General features: G+C 43.1%; 1 protein-coding gene across 2 annotated transcripts; it reads right to left on the bottom strand.

Annotated features, from left to right (window-relative positions):
* Positions 1 to 10,596: 10,596 nt before the first annotated feature.
* On the bottom strand, positions 10,597 to 13,439 carry LOC112899848 (nudix hydrolase 12, mitochondrial). Of its 2 annotated transcripts, XM_025968495.1 has the most exons (6): positions 13,179 to 13,439; positions 12,968 to 13,052; positions 12,758 to 12,884; positions 12,599 to 12,682; positions 11,366 to 11,515; positions 11,052 to 11,240 (listed from the first exon to the last, which is right to left on the bottom strand). In XM_025968495.1, the coding sequence occupies exons 2-6, from the start codon at positions 13,045 to 13,047 to the stop codon at positions 11,052 to 11,054; spliced, it is 630 nt and encodes a 209-aa protein (XP_025824280.1). In that variant the 5' UTR covers positions 13,048 to 13,052; positions 13,179 to 13,439. The 2 variants fall into 2 exon arrangements, with proteins under 2 accessions (XP_025824271.1, XP_025824280.1); XM_025968486.1 differs by lacking the exon at positions 13,179 to 13,439 and having other exon boundaries at positions 10,597 to 11,240; positions 12,968 to 13,147.
* Positions 13,440 to 21,606: the final 8,167 nt, after the last annotated feature.

The raw sequence follows: 21,606 nt of genomic DNA, 5'->3' as shown, positions 1-21,606 counted from the left end.
ACAATGATTTCAGACACAAAATAAAGGACGCGGACGCTGAAATGTTTATTGAGAATTTACATACACTCAACAAGTTGGACCATAATTTCTTCTTTGAATATGAGGTAAAGGATGGTCGGTTGTTTCGAGTGTTTTGGGCTGATACAACTAGTAGGAAGAATTATATCCAGTTTGGTGATGTGTTGTCTTTTGATACTACCTACAGCACAAACCAGTATGATATGAAATTCGCTCCTTTTACTGGGGTCAATCATCATATGCGTTCCATTTTCTTTGGTGCTGGTTTCTTAGCTGATGAGAAGATTGAGAGCTATGTATGGTTGTTTAACACTTTTCTTCGAGCTATGGGAGGGAAGGCTCCATCATTTATTGTAACAGATGAGGATGCTAGCATCAAGGCTGCCATTGCCATCGTTCTTCCTTACACTGTACACAGGTTGTGCATGTGGCACATTATGAAAAAGTTGCCTGAGAAAATTGATGCCAACCTTCTGAAAGATGATGAGTTTAGGAAGACGATCAACTTATGTGTATGGGTTTCAGAAACTATAGAAGAATTTGAGAGCAGATGGCAAGCATGGATTGCAAAGTATCACTTTGAGAACAATGAATGGTTAGTTGGAAGGTATGAAATCCGCAAATCATGGATACCTGCATACTTCAGGGAAATATGGCTTGGAGGTATACTCCGAACAACCTCTAGATCAGAAAGTGCTAATTCATTTTTCAGTCGCTTTATTGGTCGCAAGCTTGCACTTGTAGAATTTTGGATAAGGTTTGATACAGCATTAAAATGTCAGAGGCAGGATGAATTGATCGATGATAACACTTCTATGCATACGAACCCAAAGCTTTTGACATCGTGGGAATTAGAGAGACATGGTGGTGCCGTTTTCACACATGAGGTTTTTAGAAGATTTCAGAATGAGTTGCTAGCAGCAAGAGAGCACTGTGATGTACAGACCACAACTGAAATGGAGGATAGAACAATTGTTAAAGTGGTCGACAACTCCAACAGACCAAGAGAGGTGATTTTCTTTAATGCCGCTCAGGTACATAAGTGTTCATGCATGTTATTCGAGTCCATAGGAATACCATGTCGCCATATTATACGGATGCTAAGATCTGCAAGGATAAGTGAACTACCCATGCACTACATCACCAAGAGATGGACCAAAAATTGCAAAAGGTACCTTCTACTAATATAAATCATGTACTTTGGTAGCGTCACAAACATTTCTGATAAACTAACATCCTCACATGAACTACCTTTCAGAGAAGCAGCATTTGATAGTGAAGGAAATTTATTAATTGAGAAGTCCATTACGTCCATGGAAGATAGTACGAGAAGAAAGATGGCAACTGCTCGTAACAAATTTGAAGATATTTTTCAAATGGCCAAGACTTCTGAGGAAGGTCTGGACATTCTTATACAGAATTTGGAGAGGCTGTCCTTATTATTTGAGCCTATATCTCGTACAAGACAGGAGGAACAAGAAAGTTTTATTGGGATGTTCATTCCGGAAAATGTACAAGTACATCCACCTAGTGACATTCGTTCGAAGGGGAGGTGTAAGAGAATAGTAGGCCATGCTGATAAACACAAAAGGACTCAAAGTTCAGGTCCGCGTAAATGCTCATCATGCAAAGGCGTTGGACACGATAGGCGCAATTGCTCAAATAAAGATGCAGCCCCACCATGAGTTGTTAAAACGTTGTAATTTTCTTTTCAAGAGTAGTAGACTAATATATACTTTCAATTATTTTCTTTTGCAAATAGACATCTGCTGCTCGCACATTGCCTTCATGGCTGTCACATTGCCTCAACTAAAACTGTTATAACAAGGGGCATATATGACTAATAAAATGATTGAGCCATCTTGCTGTTTCCAAACAACTTGGTGTTACCCAATTGAAGTAGGACGTATAGGAGCTTGTCACTTGCATACGGAACCAGGGTTGCCTACCAGTTTTCGTGAACTGATACATTGTCAGTTACCTGACAACTTGTACTACTTAATCCAACTATCGATATTGACATAAAAAAATAAGTCTTCAGCGCCATGATGACGGACGGCGGCAGTCCCAGGCAGGGAAAGAGTCCCAGGCAGCAGGCGGCGGCGGTCCCAGGCGGATCGGCTCGGCTTGTGAGGAAGGCATCGCGGAAGGGGACTGGGCCAAGAAGAGTTGCAAAATAGCCCGGATGGTGAGAGGGTTGATCTGTAAAACAGCCTAATAATGTTGGATTAAGATCTAATAGCGGTGATTAGTTGATTGCATGATTGCATTTATGCTCTGTTTGCATAGCAGTCGCTGCCTTTTCTTTTTGCCGCTGATGCGGAGCAGAGAGAGAACGGGGAGGAAGGAAATGACGGTGACGGCGGCTGCTGCTGCTGCTTGCATCCACTTCACAGATAGATCGATAGATGAGTAGTGGGATGTTTGGGCCAGCATTCGGCAGCCCAACTAATCTTTCTCGTTTTTGTGTGCTTCCGGGCCAGCAATCAGGAGCCCATCTTACCTTTTGCTCATGTGCATCTCTAACTGTATGACATATATGAGAGCTCAATGACCCATATCATTGACCCGGACCGTCAACTTGGATTAATTGGGGTCATTCGTGCTAAACTACATCATTCAACCTTCAATTTTTAGACATCCCGACCCTGGCCTCGTAACCCGGTCGACCTGGGAACTTTGTGACTATGGTCTCATCAATTACATATATATGTTTTGTGTTCACGTTTCTATAGTTCGAAGATATCTGAGCCTGTATATATGCTTAAACATATGGAGAAGGCACTATCATATTTGTATTTTTCGCAAAATATTAAACTTAAATCGGAATAACTTACTTTCAAGTTTTTCAGTCCCATTTTAGAAAAATCAAAGCTTGTAAATAACTAGTTTTCGTCCCAATAATGTATTTTGTGCAAACAATGTATCTTCTATAGCTGCATAGTCCTCCATTTTTATAGCCAGATTCGCCATGCGTCTGCGCTGGTTGTGGTTCAAATGAACAGACGAAAACCGGCCATGGGAAGAACTTGATTTGGACTTTGACAAGGATCAAGCCATGATCTCTGAGCCTCAGTTTACGCAGATCTAATCGGTGCAAGCCAAGATCTCTGATTCGATGCAATTTATGCTACGGGATGGCAATCTGGCGTTGTTCTTGAGCGACCATTGGCTCGACTATACCACAGTTGAATGCTTAGGGCCAACTCCATCCGTGCATCGGTGCATGCTTGTTCAATCATAGAGACACAGAGCACCAAGAGGCACACGGTTGAGCAAGAATTGTGCGACAACAAGCAGTGATCTGAGACATCACTGGACCCCGACAGTCCAGATGATCGCCGGTTACTTGGAGCTTTTGGCGATGATTGCAAGTCGTCCACCTAGCTCCTAGCCTGGAACCGAGGAGAGCTCATCGCTTGGTGCTGGATCACAAACCAAGTCTACTCCACCTGTTGGGCCTACAAGATGGCCTTCGAAGGCTTGATCTGTTGGACGAGAGCAAATTATTCGGAAAGTTTGGGCATCGCTGAAGGTCAGATTCTTCATGTAGGCTCTCCGCGACGTGGCACGTATGGACTTAGATCTCATCGCCAGCAATGCCATGGGCACTTAAGCAACGTGACTGTTTGTACGTCCAGAGCAAAATATTTTTGAGTGCATAAATGGTAAGTGAAATACAAATAAATTCAAGCAGTAAATATAAATAATAATGAGAAAAATGAAAAAAAATGAAAAAAGCTATTACAGTCGACGTAAACATAGGTTAAGTTGTATATTTTATAGGAAAAAGTGTATTTTTCATCCCTTAAGTATTGCAAAAGTGTGGCATTCATACCTTATATTTTATTTAGTGCAATCAACCCCTTAACTAACTAAACGGGGCACTTATCATCCCTGTCAGATCCGAGACCATGGGACTGCACACATGGCGTACACCCTACAGCACCTATAACTAATTATACAGGAGTAGGACTAGTCAGAATAGAAGGAAACTACCCGAGTAGTACTTAGGTAGGACTCCTAAGCTAGTATTTAGCAGGGATTTTCATGTAACCCTGCACCCCCAGACTATATAAGGGCGGACAGGGACCCCTCAAACCGATCATCAATATAAGACAATACAAACCATCACACAGGACGTAGGATATTACGCATACTGCGATCCAAACCTGTCCAAAGTTTCGTGTTCCTTACACCTTCGAATCCCTGATCTCAGCAACACTCTATCTACAATCTACCACCTCGGAGGTATCACTCGGTGGGCTTGAAGGTCAAACACCGACACTCATGCAAGAGAGAAGTGTTTTACACAATTCTTTCCAAATTAACTAGAGTTATCAGTGAACTCTTTATTTGGAAAACATTATTAACAATAAGTCACTATATGACTCTATTTCTTTTAGAATTTGCTCATCCGAAGACTTTTAATATCCATTCATGAATATTATCTACCTTAGACATTTATTATTCGGTATGAGATTTAATTTTTACTTGTTGTAATTTTAGTTCCATTATGGATTTCAGAATCCACTTACTGCATTCATGCCATTTGCTAGATATGTAGCAGAATATTTATTTATGCATAATGGAAGTTTTATCCGCTAACCTACCGAGAGGATATCCTAAGGTAGTAGATTGTTTGGTAAGGGATAGCCAGACCTGGAGCTTGATGGTAAAAGTGAGGACACGAGACGAGTTAGACAAGTTCGGGCTGCAAGAGTAGTGTAATGCCGTACGTCCTGTCAAGGGTATTGTATATTGCGTCCTGCATTTGGGTGTTTCTCTGTTGAGTTTGCCGATTTAGGTACCCCTATCCTCCTTTATATATCCCAAGGGCGGGTTACTAGTCGGTTACAAGATAGCCGTCCTAATAGGATTACAAGGTAGAGTCCTAATAGGATTACAAAGGAATCCTAATAGGAGTCTGATTTATTTTTCCTTACAGGTAGCTTACAAGATAGCCGTCCTAATAGGATTACAAGGTAGAGTCCTAATAGGATTACAAAGGAATCCTAATAGGAGTCTGATTTATTTTTCCTTACAGGTAGCTTCCTTACGAATACCTGGGGATCTATCCCTAACAAGCCTCCGAACTCTTCGTACCCGAGTAGTGCAGACTCCCAAGTACTTCTGTAGTCATCTTCGAGTTCTTCTAAACTTTGTCTACAATGTGTCTTCCCAAGTACTTTTCTGACTGCTTTGAGGCTATGAGGTGCTCATGCCCTGAGTAGTTTAAATCTTCAAAAATAATCTTCTGTATGAGATGCGATGAAAATTGCACTACAAATAGAGTAGCCCCCGAGCCTTAGATTGAATCGAAGAATCAGGCTGAGGGTCAAATTAGTCTTGAATCTTCTTTGTCTTCCAAATAAATTTTGAAAAACAACTCGCTGATGACATGTGTCCTGCAGCCCTTGAGACTTGAATCCAAATCCAAAGTTTGTTAAAAGGATCCAAAAGAACGTGGCATGCATTTGTAGAATATCTTCCTAGTAGTTTTCCGGCGAACAGTCCCCGAGCTTATGAGCCAGGTGAGTCGTAGGAGCCATGTCGAGTAATTTTTGGTGTACAGCCCCCGACCTTATGAGCTAGGTGAGCCGTAGCAGCCATGTGTAGTAGTTATTGGCGTCCAGCCTCCGCGCCTGGGAGCTAGCAGAGCTATTGGAGATGTGCCGAGCGAACTAGAGAGTGGTTGCCAAAGCTTGATCTGAAAAAAGATAATGCATACATTATGTAGCATAATGCGAAAATACCGAAATTTATTTGGTGTAAAAGTAAACTTGCCATGTGTAGTAGTTATTGGCGTCCAGCCTCCGCGCCTGGGAGCTAGCAAAGCTATTGGAGATGTGCCGAGCGAACTAGAGAGTGGTTGCCAAAGCTTGATCTGAAAAAAGATAATGCATACATTAGGTAGCATAATGCGAAAATGCCGAAATTTATTTGGTGTAAAAGTAAACTTACTGTGTCGAGCTCTTGTTTAGGTCATGTAAATCTCCTAAGTAGTCTGCCTGTTATGTTTAAACACCTGGTCATATTTTAGCCTTTGCTCATAGTGTGTATGAGACCTTTATCCCGTGTACGCGTAGAGGTGTTAGGCGCGACAGAAGAGCCAAGGTTTCACGGATTAAGCATGTGCTATCCGAGTAGATTAGTTACCGTTAAGAGAAGATAATGAATGCAGGAAAAAGTAGTCGTCGTTGTGACAAAGAAAATGCTCGTTGGCATGAAGTAGTCGGCGAGGGATTTCAACCCTTGAGCGAGGAGAATGCATGCGCGTAAAGTAGACGGCGAAGTGTAGCTCCGGAGGATTTCACGCCCATCAAGAAGCTTACATAGATAAGTAGCCGATCCTGTGGAGAACAAGTTGGAGAAAGGTATAAATCACTTAGCTTGATTCATAGACGATTTGTTGATGAAGCCAACTAGTCGGAGTCGATTCCGACTAGTTTCTAGTCGAGACAAGTAGTCGAGGCCGGCGGCAGCGCGTCGATGTTGCGGCGCAAGTTGAAGTCGAGCCGAGTGGCCGAGATCATCGATGCGGCACGAGTTGGAGTCGAGCCGTGTAGTCGAGATCGATGTAGTCGTTCGTTCAAAGATCCGATCTCGAACTTGACGAATCGATCCGATGTTCGTGTGTACGGAGTGGCAATCTGTCACGTTGTGAGGATTGATCTTGATGAATAGGTCCTTCAAGCTCGCACGATGATCTCCATGATCTGCCCCATGGTGAGCACCAATTGTTTGTCGGTATTTTTACCACCTGCCTATTTAAGAATACCCAGGATACTAATAATAACTTAGTATCGTATGATATTGGTTTACATTATGTAATTATCTAACTAATCATAATGCTTAGCCACGTCTGTTAAGTCAATGCCATAATAGTTCAGTGTGAATCGTTCCGTTAATTTTTCCAATAAAATTTTTATGAGTGCCTAATTTAGAGGATTTATTGAATTTTTTGTAGGCTTTATATCTTCAGCTCAGCATATTAGATTCATAATTAGGGATTTGTCAGATGATTGCGTTACATAAACCACTATTAGATGGCACTAAGTTATTGTCAAAATAAGGTGAGGATGATAAATGCACCAGTTTAGTTAGTTAAGGGGTTGATTTCTACCAAATAAAATATGAGGGATGAATGTCACACTTTTGTAATATTTGAGGAATGAAAAATATACTTTTTTTCCTATTTTATATAGATAAATATTTACGTGGATTGTGATTGCAAACCACTTAAGACTAAATAAATACAAAGTAAGACTGTATGGAGAGGTGGTGGACAAACTTAGGTCATATCCGGCATTTAACTGGACCATGAGCTAACTTTTACTAAATAAAGTAAAATACCGGGGGGCGGGCGGAGGGGATTCTCCAGCCGCATGGCGGACGGAAGCATTTGATTTGCAGAGAGCCGCCGCGTGAAAAGTACCTAACACGAGACGAGAGAGACTACAAGAGTAATGAGATGAGCGGGGGCAGGCTTAAAAGTTGGAACCATGTGGTGGGCAGTTGTGTGGGCTTGGTATATTCTCCCAGCACGGAACAATCGCACACCACCATCTCCTAGCAGTTTTCTTCATCTTTATCCAGCTCATGACCATGTCAAATGTAGCTGTACAAAACTAGTAAACGTTGAAGAATGCTTGTACTAGTAAACGTTGAAAATTGTTGAAAGGAATCCGTGTTTTTAGCCTAAGAGGGAAAGAAGGTGAATTAGACAATTCTTAAATGTACAAAATATAATTTAGAACATGCTATTTAAATGTGCAACTATGGTGGTTTTTCTAGTATGGAATTCTCATCCTAAAGAGTTTGATAACTTGTAGTCAATGCTAACAAGATACTACTCTAACGTATAAAGGTACACAAGTTGTAAGAATGAAATGCGGAAATATAAAGACAGGATGAGAAGAAACAAACTCTTGACGCATGATTTATCCCGTGGAATCGGTGGGCACAAAGCAACTCCTAATTCACGTTGTTGAAGCGCTCACTAAAAGGATTGCTTCATGGTCACAAGTCTTTTTCGGGACTCTTCTTGACTCGCCACGAAAGTCTAGCCACCAAGACTCTCGCCAAGTCCCTAGTCACCTCAATACCGTCTCCACTAAGGAGCTTCTTCGTGAACGAAGAAAAGGTCTCCATTATCTCCACACAAAGCTGTCTTCGCCGCTCCACACCAAGCCGGAGGGTCGATGACTTGCCGGCGCGCCACCATGACTCTAAGCAGCCGGCACACCGAGATACAAACTTTTGTTCATTTAAGAACCAGCACACAAAGCAACTACACCTTGCACTCTCACTCTAACTAGAGCTAACCTAGCACTCTCACTTACAAAGTTTTTGCTAAATCTAAGAATACCTAAGGATGTGATCAAAGAGCTCTTTGATTGACTTGAAGAACTTCTTCGGAGTATTAGTGCTTCACACGAACTCCAGCAATCTCAAATAATCCGGGTGAGGTCTTATATAGGCTAGAGATCCACTTCTATCTGTTACTTCTTTTTCTGCAAAAAAGCTTAAAGCGTCAGTTAAATCAGTCAGAGCCATCGGTTCAACCTATCTCTCTGAACTTGCATACTAGTCGTTGCTCTCCTATATGCCACATCTATTTTTACTTACGTCATTGCACCAACACATACACCGACGCACGTCGGTTCAACCGGTGCTTAAGACCTTCTTGTCCCTTCAGCTCCAAAACCTCTCGGGCAAACTAAACCATCATTGCACCGATGCTCTGTACCATAGCATTGGTTCAACCGAAGCCTCTGACATTTCTCCACTTTATTGCCATACCTTCTCCTCGTTGCACCGACACATCTTTTCTTATAGCATCGGTTCAACCTATGCTACTGACTTGATCACAATAGAAATTCCTCAATGCACTGGTCAGTTCATGGTCAATGGCGTCGGTTTAATCGGTCGCCCATTTTCTGTTATCACTTGTCCAATTCATCGCTACGATCATTTGGACATCTTAACTGCAATTTGGACTTTCTTGTATTATATATGGGTTGGACTATATCCATAGGATTTAGAAATCCTACAAACTTAACCTCACAAACTCGTTAGTCCCATTGACTATGTTATCACACAGTCACTAAAATTACATTTAATGGAACCATGTTCCTTACAATTGCATACTACAAAGATGATCTATCGGTTAATAATCTAGAAAGTGATAGAACAGAATCAGTCAGAATGACAATCATCAGACGTCGAGTCCTGCGGTTTGTGAGCTGGACTCCCTTTGGGGCGCTACTGTAGTTCTTTGAGTTGTACGCACGTTGTTAGAGAGGCTGTAAAAGGGCTGATTTTCCCTGCTAAATATTACGGAGTGAGTTGTTTAGTTGACTTTCTAGTTCGACCTTTTACCACCACCCTACTGTAGTGGTGTGCAGTGGAGGGTTTAATTGTTCGCTAGTTATATTAAAATTGGCGGGAAGTGTGGCACACCCCTAGCTTTTTCTTGTTCATGTTTCACATGGAAACTAGGCCGGCACTTGTTTTTATTTTCCCTCTTCTAAATAAAATCAAGGCAAACCTTTGTCGTCCTTTGAAAAGAAAATATTGCATTGAGCCCTTCCACTTATTCTCTTTCATTACATTTTCTAGTTCAGTTTACAGCCTTAAACTACAGTAAAAGTCTTATTTTCAACCTTAAACTACAAAACCGGATAAGAGAGTCCATCTAACTGTTGGAACCGGGCAAATTTGGCCTTTAGGTGGTTTCGAAAGTGGTTTTATATTTTTTTAAAAATTAAAAATTCAAATAAAATCTAAAGAATCAAAACTAATTTATTTTAAACCAGAAAAATATAAAACTAGTACCAAAATTTTTCTAAAAATATAGCATATCTATCATTGCTCTATTTAAATTTTATTTATTCAAAAATAATAGGTATAACTATGAGCAACCAAATACCATGAACATAAAAAAAATGGATCCGAATAACTAACAAGTATAGTGCCAATAGACAGGTTACATTTTAGAAAAATTTTGATACTCATTTCGTATTTTTGGGATTTGAAATGAATTACTTATGATTTTTTTAGTTTAAATTTGAATATTTATAATTTTCACAAAATGGAAAATCACCTTCGAAACCATGCTAAGGGCCAAATTTGCTTGGTTTCGACAGTTGGATGACCTTCTTATCTGGTTTTATAGTCTAAGGTTGAAAATCGAACTTTTACGATAGTTCAAGGGGTAAACCGGACTCTTCCCTATTTAAATTACTGGTCAAGTGAATAGTCAGGTGAATAGGCTGTGAACTTCTAGTACTAGGACAAGATATAATGTTTTTCAAAGAAAAAAATAGTGTTTTTAGCATCAGAAACTCATAGCTCTAGTAGTTAGGATGTCAGCGCAAGAATGGTTGGGATTCAGCCTAAACTCTATAATTTTTGTTTTCGTGTAGTAGGATATTCAAATTTAAATTATAAATATTTTCATTTTCAATTTTTGCACTGCCCTAGTTAACAAAATTTAAAACTGGTAACTGAACCCTCGGATGAACTTATTTAATTTTGACCCCCAGTGATAACAGAGTATTTTTCAGTTACAGAGAAGATAACTCTATTCACAACATTTCATCATTTCAGCAGAGTTCATGTAAGGATATTATGGGCAATTTACAGACACAAGGCACGGACAAGTCGCCACGCCATTTCCACATATTACACGACAAGATATTACACAGGAACCCCCAGCAATTAGCAGGCACTGGATTTATCTTAAGTGGACGGTTTTGCCCTAACCACTAACGTGTTGGGGATGGCAGCTGCCTGCAAACCCGAGGGCCTCAGGCATACACACTTGACAAAGTGCAGCTGTTACCGGACAGACGACACTTGCAGGGTACTGGAGAGTCATCACTAACTGCGAAGTTCTAAACGAGTGATTAGGGTATCTGAATTTTTTTTTAATCTTCTGATGGTTGCCATTGAATGTGGGGGAGACTGCTGGCTAGCTGCGTTCATCAGTTATCCACAGCAGCAGCAGCAGCAGGCAGCGTCGTCCATCAGCACAGCGCCACCGCGCCGTCCGAGCTCGCCTGCAGCATCATGTACATGCCTGTCTGGTCGGTCAGCTCCTGCGTGGCCGCCGCGGCGGCCACCGGCTCGATCACCGATAGCCGCTCCAGCAGCGCGGTGAGCGCCTCCCGCATCCAGTCGTACCGGCAGAGCTGGTAGGCTTCGGCGGGGGAGACCTGTTTCAGAATTTAGATGAGGATCGTTTCGTCAGCAGCAGCGTGCCGCTTGTCAGGCGAGTTTCTGATGAACCGTGACCCTGTGAGATGCAGAGCCGGCACGCGCTGATAGAGGAGGTACTCACCCATCGCCGGCTGTGGGTTTCCTGCTCCGGCCATGACTCGAGCTCCGCGGTGACCTCCATGGCGAAGATGCAGCCCTTGCATGCGACCCTGGGGCTGGTGCTGTTCTGGCTGCTCTTGCTCTTGAACACCCAGTGTCCCAGTGCAGCTCTCTGGTTCAGCAGCAGCAAGCAGATGGAGATGATCAGTGAACTGAATATTGCAACTTGCATCACCCATACACATTATCAGTTATTACGCGAACATTTCATAGTTGAATCGAGGAGCAGAATCATAAATTCACAACGATATAAATGCATAACCATGGCACCAGATGCAGGACTGAACAGATGGGTGCAGGGGGGGGGGCACTGTAGGGCACACAGGAAACACACCACATGCATAGTGGTTGGGGGCGATGCATGGACCAAGGATAAAAATAGCAGCAAATTGTCCCGGATCCGGAACGAAATCAGCTCCAACGAACGAGCCGGCCAACGGAGGAAGTATGCAAGAAATAGGGGGTGGACAATAATACACTTTGCGCCGAGATCTTGTCAACTAGAAAATCACAATGATTTGGGGGATATCGCGTCGTAAGATGCCGCTAACGACATGATTTATCCCTCCCCAGCTCGCTGCGCGCCACTACAATATTGTAGTTTGGTTGCAAAACACCAAGTGAGGTGATGCTGCTGCTGCTGCTGCTAATGCTATGGCTAGAGAGTGCAATGCAATGCTCTGAAGAGAAACTTCCCTGTCCCTTTCCCTGTCGTGCATGGTCGCTGTCAGCCTATGGAGCTGTCCTTGGGGCTGTGTGCTACGGGCTGAATGAGCTTGTCTGATTGGGGATGTTAACCTCACCCTACATTACTACAATTGGAGAGCTTTCGAGGTGACAAATCAACCGGGAAATAGCTCCAAATTGCGGCGTTAAATTACTGCGTTGGGGATCAGAATTCTCCCCCAGAAACGACAGCGAATAGGCGTTGCCGCGATCATCAACCGCATACTTTTCAGGATTAAGACTCCATTTAAGTTTCGAGAATATTTTAGCCGCGCACGTTCAAAAAACCAAAAAAAAACTGCAGGGGACGCTATCGCTAGATAGATCAGCATCATTTGTTTGATGTGACGCTAAAGGATTAAAATCCACTGGCCGTAAGAACATTGGAGTTTAGAGGCAGGAACCGCGAATGGTTCTGCATGACAGGTGAATTAACAGAGGTGAAGGGGGGGAGGCATTGATGGCTTACGTTGATGACGCCCTTGACGCCGGCCTCCTCCATGGCCTCGCGGGACGCCGCCTCGTAGACGTCCTCGTCGTCCTCCCACCCGCCCTGCCAAGAACAAGTTGTGAGCGCGCGCCTCGGCCTGAAGCTTATCGATCAATGGTTGCGGGCGCGGCCACGTACCTTGGGGAAGACCATGTCAGCCCGGTTAGGCGTGGAGATCATGAGCACCTCCACCTCCGCCGGGGCGCCGCCGAGGCTGCTGCACGGGTTGCCCTCGTCATCCTTCTTCACCCGGTACGGCACGCACCTGCCGGTGGCAGCAAAATGGTTGAGCGACAGAGCAAGAAACGGGCGCCGGAACAACCCACGAGAAAGGCAGAGGGCACCGACCCCGCGACGAGGCGGAACTCGTTGTCGTAGCGCTGCTTGAGCCGGCCCTTCCTGGCCGCCGCCACCGCGTCGGACGACATGGCCTCTGCGCAGTCGCAGGTCATGTGAGAACGTGCGCGCGCACGAGAGCTCCGGAGAGCAGAACAGGGCAGGAGAAGAGGACAAAGCCGCAGCGACAGGAAAAGGCCGGGGCCCGGGAGCCACCACTCACCTTTGCCTTATAGATAGCGAGCGATCGACAGGGAACAGGACAAGCGGAGGAAGAGAGCAGGGCGACGCTGGTGGCGGTGGCAGCAGCAGCCCTCGACGCGGCGCGACGCGAGGCCGGGAGGGTGGGTGATGGCGGGCGGCAATGACGCCACGATCTTATCCCCCACCCGAGGAAAGGGAAAGGCCGCGGAGCCCGAGCTGCTGACGCACGCGTGAGGAGGAAGGGGAGAGAAGAAAGAAAGAGGGGGAACGGCCGGGGCGAGCGATTGGCTGGCCAAGCTTGAAGAGGAGGGGCTGTGGCGACGCGCGCCTATAAATGGCGCGCTCCAGGAGGAGGAGGAGGAGACGGAGTGAGGAGGAAGTCAACGTTAGCCGGTGGCCTTCGCCGTCGACGCTGTCATTTGCCTTCGCCACCACCGACCGCCCGCGACCGTCTCGCATCCCGACACCATAAATGGGACAGCCGAAATTGCAAACCGTATTTTTCCCCTCCCGTGGATAGATTCAGGCTTTATTTGGCAACACAATAATCTCCTCCTATCTGTCCATGTTGTCAGAAATTACTCCATTTTCCACTGCAATCCATATGCAGGGATGGCTTTATCCAAAGGAACATGTCAGTAGAGGCAGGCCCCAATCAATTCAAGGGTATTCAACTGAATACCTATTATTTTGATCAAAAATTATATATAAAATAGTGTATTTTATGTATATAATTAAAAACAAAAATAATAAAATATATCAGCCTCCTAGAGCCCCAATTTCTTTTTTGGCTCAAAAAATCTCAGCAATCCACCAGGCTCCCACCCCCACCGCCGTCCGCCCATACGGCCCAAAATTCCTCATAATCCTTATGTCAGCTCCCCTTCCCACTCCTACCTAGGCAGGCACCCGACTCCATGCCGGTTTCCCCCATCTGCCCTAGCCCGACGGCACCCCTGCCTGCCGTCTGTGCCTCCCACGGCTCGCCGCTTTGGCCTCGCCGCCGCCCGACTGTCTCGCCCCAGCGGCTAGCGCCCAGCTGCCCGCGCTCGTCGCACCAGGGGCCCGGGGCCAACACGGCCACGCGCACACAGGTCTGTGCGCCGCGCCGGCACGCCACGAGCAGAATGGCCCGGCTCCACCGCGCCAGCCACCGGCACGCCCCCACGCCGCGCAGGCCGCAGGGCGCCGTGCCGCCACCGCCGCGCTACGCAGGGCGCCAGGGCCCGAGGCCGAGGGCCGCCCAGCGAGCCACTGAATTTTGGGTGAGCAACTGAGCAAGGGATTGACGAATTTATTTGTATTTCATGAAAATATGTCATTGCAATTTGTGATAACTTATGGATTTGTGAAAAAAATAGCAGCAATGTAGACATGTAGTGAGAATTTTTTCCTGAAACTTGAATACAATTTGTAGGTTTGAACTATGAACATGAAGGATCGTAAGGTTATATTGTAATTTGTAAGCATCCTTATCAATACCCTATATTGTTTTAGAATTCTATTCTCTATTTATTTCAAATATTTCTACTTTGATATATTGATCATTTACTATATTTATTATCTATATGTTGAACAATTTCAAGTTATGAACCATTTATATTTTGGTACTCAATTATGTGCTATTAATGTGTGCTTTGGCATGTCAATTTTTTTACACCATTTAAAATTTTGAATACCCATCTTTCAAATCGTGGGCCCGCCCCTGCATGTCCGAAACTAAAAGTTGTGTAGTGTAGCCCTCTGTTCGTTTTCATCTTCTGAAATGGGTTATCTACAACTTACATGGACATTTTACTGATCTAGCCCATATCACTCAACTCTTTAGACTGATCCAATAGTCTTTCAATTCTTCCATAATGCTTTCAACCCATGACATCATTGCTACGTGAGGTTCCTCTGTCTTAATGCTTGCTTGGGCCTCTTGTGGGATCGTGACCACAAGCCTCTGTCAAGCTCCATTGCCTTATTTTATTTAGAAAAAGCCAGTTTATACTCTTAAATTATAATAAAAGTCTGATTTTCAATTTTAAATTACAAAATTGGATAAGACAGACCATCCAACTATCGAAACCGGATAAATTTGACCCTTAGGATGGCTTTGAAGGTAGTTTTCCATTTTATGAAAATTAAAATATTCAAATTTTTTAAAAAATTTATAAATAATTAATTTTAAATCAAAAAATAAGAAATGAGTATAAATTTTTTTAAAAAAATATAACATATCTACTGGCACTATACTTGTTAGTTATTCGGATCTATTTTTTATGTCCGTAGCATTTAGTTGCTTGTAATTATGCCTATTATTTTTAAATAAATAAGATTCAAATAGAGCAATAATAGATATGTTGCATTTTTAGAAAAATTTTGATACTCATTTCGTTTTTTATTTAAAATGAATTAGTTTTAATTTTTAGATCTAATTAGGAATTTTTAATTTAAAAAAATATAAAACCACCTTTGAAACCACACTGAGGGTCAAATTTGCCCGGTTTCGATAGTTGGATGGTCTATCTTATTCGGTTTTGCAATTGAAGGTTAAAAATCGGACTTTTGCAATAGTTCGAGGATGTAAATCGGATTTTTCCCTTTTTTTTTTGGTTTCCCAATCCTGCAAATTTGTGTTAGCAAATATATTGTCCATTCTAAATAGAACTATAGCTCGTCCAACAATAGCGTTGGTTGCTGTCCAACTAACTTAGCTAGATTTTGTGTATTGCAGAGATAGTTTGTTGTATCTTTTGCAACAACTCATGGACATGTACAACAGCCATGTCAACAAGAAGGGATCAACATCGCGTGTCCTCCATCTCTTGTTCACGCTTGCATTTTTGAACATAGATCATGTGCCCTGGTATCTTTGCGCGCGGACATTTTCAGAATCTCGACCTGGCTAGCAATAGAAAAGCCAATGGGGAGACCAATGCCATCATTTCTTCAGCCACCTGCAGTTTTGTACATGCCGACCTTTCCAAACGAAATGTGTGGCTTTCATCATCAGATCGTTTTCTCCAAAAACAAATAAGACATAAAACAATGACTGTCCTGAATCGTAACAAAGATGGACATCATCGAAAAATAGACTCACTGTGATAGAGACGTAAAATCAGGCACGTGGTTTCGCGACCTGATCAAACCTTTTGTGAACAGTAATGATTTCGTTGTGGCCTGCTATCACTTTTATATGTGCCTATCGGACACAGATAGCTAGTGAACGATGAGCACGCCACATAGATATGTGCTATTACAACTCTCAAGCAAATTTATCTAAACAACAAAAAAAACAATCAAATGAGGTTCGAATTTGGCTCAATACCAAGTTAACCAAAGAGTAAAATGCACCACGGGTCTCTAAACTTATCGCGCTGTGTCAACCTGGTCCCTAAACTTCTAAAGTGCATATTTAGATCCTCAAACTCTCTAAGAGGTCAATCTTGGATGCAAAACACGCCACCTAAGCTTTTGACGCTGACATGGCATGCCATGCTGACGAATATATTTTTTATAAAAAACTAATTTATTGTTTCTTTCAAAATAAAAGGTTAGCCAAATTTCTACAAGTCTGGATGCAGCCAACACCATACACGAGTTACATGCTAATTTTGTGGCCATTGCAGGATGATACAATGGCATGTAATGGCAATAATGCTGAATAATTTTGCTGCCATATTTTAAGCTGGAAGTGCTGACTGTCCAAGCTCATTTCTGCTTACGAGAGAGGAAGAAGGCCAAACAATTGGAAGAGTTCAGGAGAGGAGACAAATGCCAAAAGGATTGGACTGCAGAGTCCAAGCCTAGATTTCTTAGATATACTATAATATTTCAGCTGATGTTGAAATGTGTGTCCTGCTGCTGCGCTGCTTACCACTAGTAGCGTCCATCCGACTCAGCTAGCTTAACTGAACAGAGCGGCTGATAGATACTCACCTGTAGACGCTACGCAGGAATAGGATAGGGTTTTTTTTTGAAACGAGGAATAGGATATAGGATAGGATTAGCAGCGCAACTCATCAAACTATTGATCCTATTTTCTGTTCCATCATGGACTCATGGTGCCGGTCCCAATGGTAAAAACACTAGTGTTACTCTGCTGCTGCTACAAAAGTACAAATAATGAGGAACAGAGGATGCTCTTTTAACTTGGCCGTATGTTCGGTCAACTTCTCCAGTTTTATGCACCCACTTTTTTAACAAAAAGAGTTTAAGATTGTGAGTCTCTTAACGGCCCTTGTAAGGTACCACAAAATTATACCTAGGGAGATATCCTGTATCACTCCAGGTATAATTTTGCGCACTGGGAGGTACACGCCACGGACTGTAAAATCAGCCTAAGAGATGCTATCCTTAACCACTTCAGAAATTGATCTTGCTCATCAATTGGTTGTGCCTCAGATTCTTAGCTACTATCCTTCATGATTAACAGTTAATACTTCAGTTGCAAATAAAATATTAAAATCAGGATTCTTAGCTACAGTACCAAGTTCCCAAAAGATTAACTGTTAAGGTTGTCAGGAAATGATAGCGATATTCTCATGTAATAGTATGGTTAAGCACTCTTGAATCCTTTCTGCGTTCTTTGGTACAAAACTTACCGAAGAACTTTTATCCTGACTAGACATGGGTCTCTAACTCCTATTACATGAAAGCTAAAAAAATTCTTCTCTACATGGAATTAGTGGTATTCTTATATTAAAAAAATTCAGGGAACCTAAAAAATAAAGTACTGTGGTGCAGAAGGGACGCATAAGAACAAAAAATTGTGCTTACATGCTATTTATATACAAAATTGAGTATATTTTTTCATATGAGAGAGAAGTTACAACTTTGTTTCGTTTTTACTTTTCCATGTCATCATTGACAAGCGGCAATTATGAGAGTAATGTGAATCACGCCTACTACACTCTATTTTATAGCTTCTTATAATACCAATAAGAAACTTCGTATGAGGATCACCAATGTGTTGGTGATATAATTGTTGAATTAAAAACTTGTGAACTTGTACTTGGATTCTTAGCTTATTCAACACAATTTGATAAGAATCTCATCCTCCCCTGATCAGTTGAGGGAATCTTCTCATGATTGAAAGGTAGGTGATAGTTGTTGGTTTCCAAGAAGTGTACATTCTGAAGAAAAAGATCGAAACTTTTCCCCGTGCAAACCAATATTCTAGCTATTTTACTGTAAGATTGGTACTAGGTATGATAGTATTTCTGTAAGGTCTAACTGTTAATCATTCAATATTAAATAAATAATTAAATCATATATTTACATAAATCACTTATATCAAGAAAGTCCTAATAACAAATTATGAAGAATGGAACAGAAAATATATCTTACATAGCGGCTTAGATATAGGATTGATTGTCAGGATTCACTGAGAAGGAAACAAAGTGTTAGGTCAAACACTTCTTCACTTACCATTTTAATATAACTGAACCAATATATATGCTATATAATCGAACAGTACAACCTTTTCATTTCAACTGATATCCATTTGGCTGGAAAAAAAATGCGGTCATGAATCATGATTGCTTTAGGTGCCAACCAAAGTAGTTCAAATTTGTTTAAAGTTCACTGGGAAAAGGGTACATGTGTAGCATCTTTTTGCTGTCCGGTATTACAATCATATATTGATTTTGGTGAAATACATGTAATAGATCTAGCTAGAAGCTGTGTTCTGTGCTTATACAATTTTTCTAGCTATCTGTACGTACTATTCATCTCTATTTTATTTAATTATTTTGAGAAGAAAACCGTGTTGTACCTTCAGGTAGTTCATTCTTTGATTCTGAAGATAATATATATGTTTTTTCTCAAAAAAAAGATAATATATATGTTGTTGTACGTTAACTATTCTTTGTTTTTTTTGCTTATATGTATTATATTAATTCGTTTGAAATCTTAGGTTTTGGCTCCAAGTGGTCCAGCCCTTTTCATTTGATACCATAGTTCCATGCCTTCAATGTATATGTATCTCTATTGGCATGGCGCTGCAAAATCAGAAGTCTTCTCTGGCGAACGTCCGACTGTCACATGGGTATCTATTCATTAAATCTGAAGCGGCTCATCACATGCGCATCGTCCCCCAAATTCCCATGTTGACGGCAAACCGACATCACCACGATAAATCAAGATTCTTTAGTCATAAACACCTTCAGTGAAGTTTAATGTTTTCTATTCAGTTCCAAACAAAGATTAAGAAATTAAGATACATATGAGTTGCACTTGCACCTGGCATCAAGTCCCTGATTTTCATTTACGTTGCCTTCTCTAGTGTATTACTACAACACCTTATGAGCTCCTGATTAAAAATAAAATAAAATTCTTCATGAAACACCTCATTTTAACGAGGAGTCTTAAGGGCATGCAAATTTAATTTTTGCCGTGGTAGCAGCAGCAAAGGTTCACCATACGAGTGGGTATGCATTCTCGGTTCACTACCAACAAATAGTGCATCATGATAATAACACAGCATTATACGAAGCAAGATTGAATGATTCATATTATAGAAGCACATGGAGGGAAGTAGTCTAATCGCAGGTGCAATATAACCAATCTATCATGTACATTCTAAATTATAGATTATTTTAACTTTTCTAGATACATAACTTTTGCTATGCATGTAGATACACACACTTATGTCTAGATACATTTATTACTTAAAAAACTAAAACGATCTATACTTGAAACGGAGGGAGTACGTCAGCGCACAAATTGACAACTCAATAAACATATAGCGAACGGATCGGATCCAAAGCATGGACAATAAATGAACTATTTGGATGTCTCACTTGCGTCATCTTGTTTTATTCTTTGTTTTTACCTTCAATAACTGCCAAATATATAGTGATAGTCTGGAAAGCGATGTGTTGCTACTGATCAATTGGCATTGCGACCCTGCTAATGATGTGCCATATGTAATTTGCAATATTATCTTATCCCCAACAAATGGACGGAGCTCCTGTCAGCACTTGCAACGTTAATTTGACCAGCTATATAGGTCTCCTTCATCTGCTCGAGCTATCCTAGATCAGGTTATTAGTTTGCTGTGCATTGATTCAGTGTGATAATTTCTGCTTCTCCGCAAAACTCAGCTCCTCAGTCCTCGCGCCACCAAGCTCCAGCAATCACCGTTTTCCCCCGGCCCCTTCCTTTTTTTTGAAACCACACGGACATCCAAGGGATGCCACCTGCTACCAACTTCCTCGAAAATTGTTTCGTGTTCCATCCAGGAGCTAAACACAACGTAGCCGTATGGCTATGCATGTGGTCACTGATTGCATAAGCATTAGGATCGAGGATGGGCCGGCAGCAGGCCCTGCTGCAGTGCGGGCAGAGGGGGTCGTCGATCGTCGTCCTGCCCATCTTCGTGCCGACATGCCGCCATCAAGTCAATCAAGCCCGGCCGGCAGATCGAAGTCCGTCGTCAACTCCGCCCCCCGTCGATCGCCGTCGTGTCCTCACCAGTTCTCCACCGCCACAAGTCTCCGCAGCGTCCCTGCTGCACGCGCTGCATGCATCCATCCATCCATCTGCTGGTAGAATTCTGGACGCGGCAGCCGCCACGCCCAGACGAAACAATCAACACGACCACGTAGCCAACAACAAACGGAGCGTGCGGGCGCGCGGAAGCAAGCAAAGCCAAGGGGCGATGTGAATCCGCGCCAAATCGATCGCCAATTCAGAACAGAATGCGTGCGAATGTGCATCCATGTCAAGCACGTACGGGCCGCGGGGGCCTGCGCTGCTGCGCATGCCCAGGGCTATGGAACGAAGCTTCCGCGCCGCCAGCGCCGGCGCGGCGCGACGTCGGCTAGCTCCGGCTCGCGGCCGGGTCACTTGGATCGCCAGACCGGCTCGTTCAAAAGCGTGTCCTTTCGCCTCTCGGTGTCATCAGTGCCTCACGATCGACGACACCGGCCAGGCCCGATCGACCGTGCAGTACACGTTCCGAGGACGACGGACCTGTCCGGCCGGCGGGCCGTTCCCCACGGTCATGCATGGCCAGAGACGGCGACGCGTCGGTCGGCGTGCCCGGCAGACACGCTGCCTGCCGACGTTCCCATGCAGCTCCCAGCGACAGCACTAGTATGACTTGTCCCGGCCGGGTGGTTGGAGGGACCGGAAGGGAAGAGACAAGCCCCACTTTTGTACTACTAGCTAGCTAGGTGTTCTCGGAACCATGTCGAACGTGGGATAACCCCGTCCGCTCAAATCGGATGGATCAACTGGTACCCCGCAGGATGAGGTGCTTCCATGTGTTGAGGAGGAAGAATCGCGTGGGCATAGCGTCGGGCACGAGAGGAGGGAGAGGAGCTCGGCGGCACGGGTGAACCAGATCTAAAATGGTTTATTACGACAGTCTCCATGCTTCGCCTCACCTAATGTTTATATCATCAAATAGAGATGCTACACGGGATATGAAATAACATGACAATGGCCTTTCA

Source organism: Panicum hallii, chromosome 1 (genome assembly GCF_002211085.1).
Source record: "Panicum hallii strain FIL2 chromosome 1, PHallii_v3.1, whole genome shotgun sequence".
In the NCBI taxonomy this organism is placed as follows: Eukaryota; Viridiplantae; Streptophyta; class Magnoliopsida; order Poales; family Poaceae; genus Panicum; species Panicum hallii.
The sequence above is the reverse complement of the archived record's forward strand: the minus strand, read 5'-3'. Positions and strand labels throughout refer to the sequence as shown.

Excerpts from the sequence above, each read along its gene's own strand:
- LOC112899848 (XM_025968486.1), bottom strand. The coding sequence starts at position 13,071 with ATGACCTGCGACTGCGCAGAGGCCATGTCGTCCGACGCGGTGGCGGCG. Across the intron at positions 11,516-12,598 it reads GCGTCAAGGGCGTCATCAAC|AGAGCTGCACTGGGACACTG; the intron begins GTAAGCCATCAA and ends CTGCTGAACCAG. Across the intron at positions 11,241-11,365 it reads AAACCCACAGCCGGCGATGG|GTCTCCCCCGCCGAAGCCTA; the intron begins GTGAGTACCTCC and ends ATTCTGAAACAG.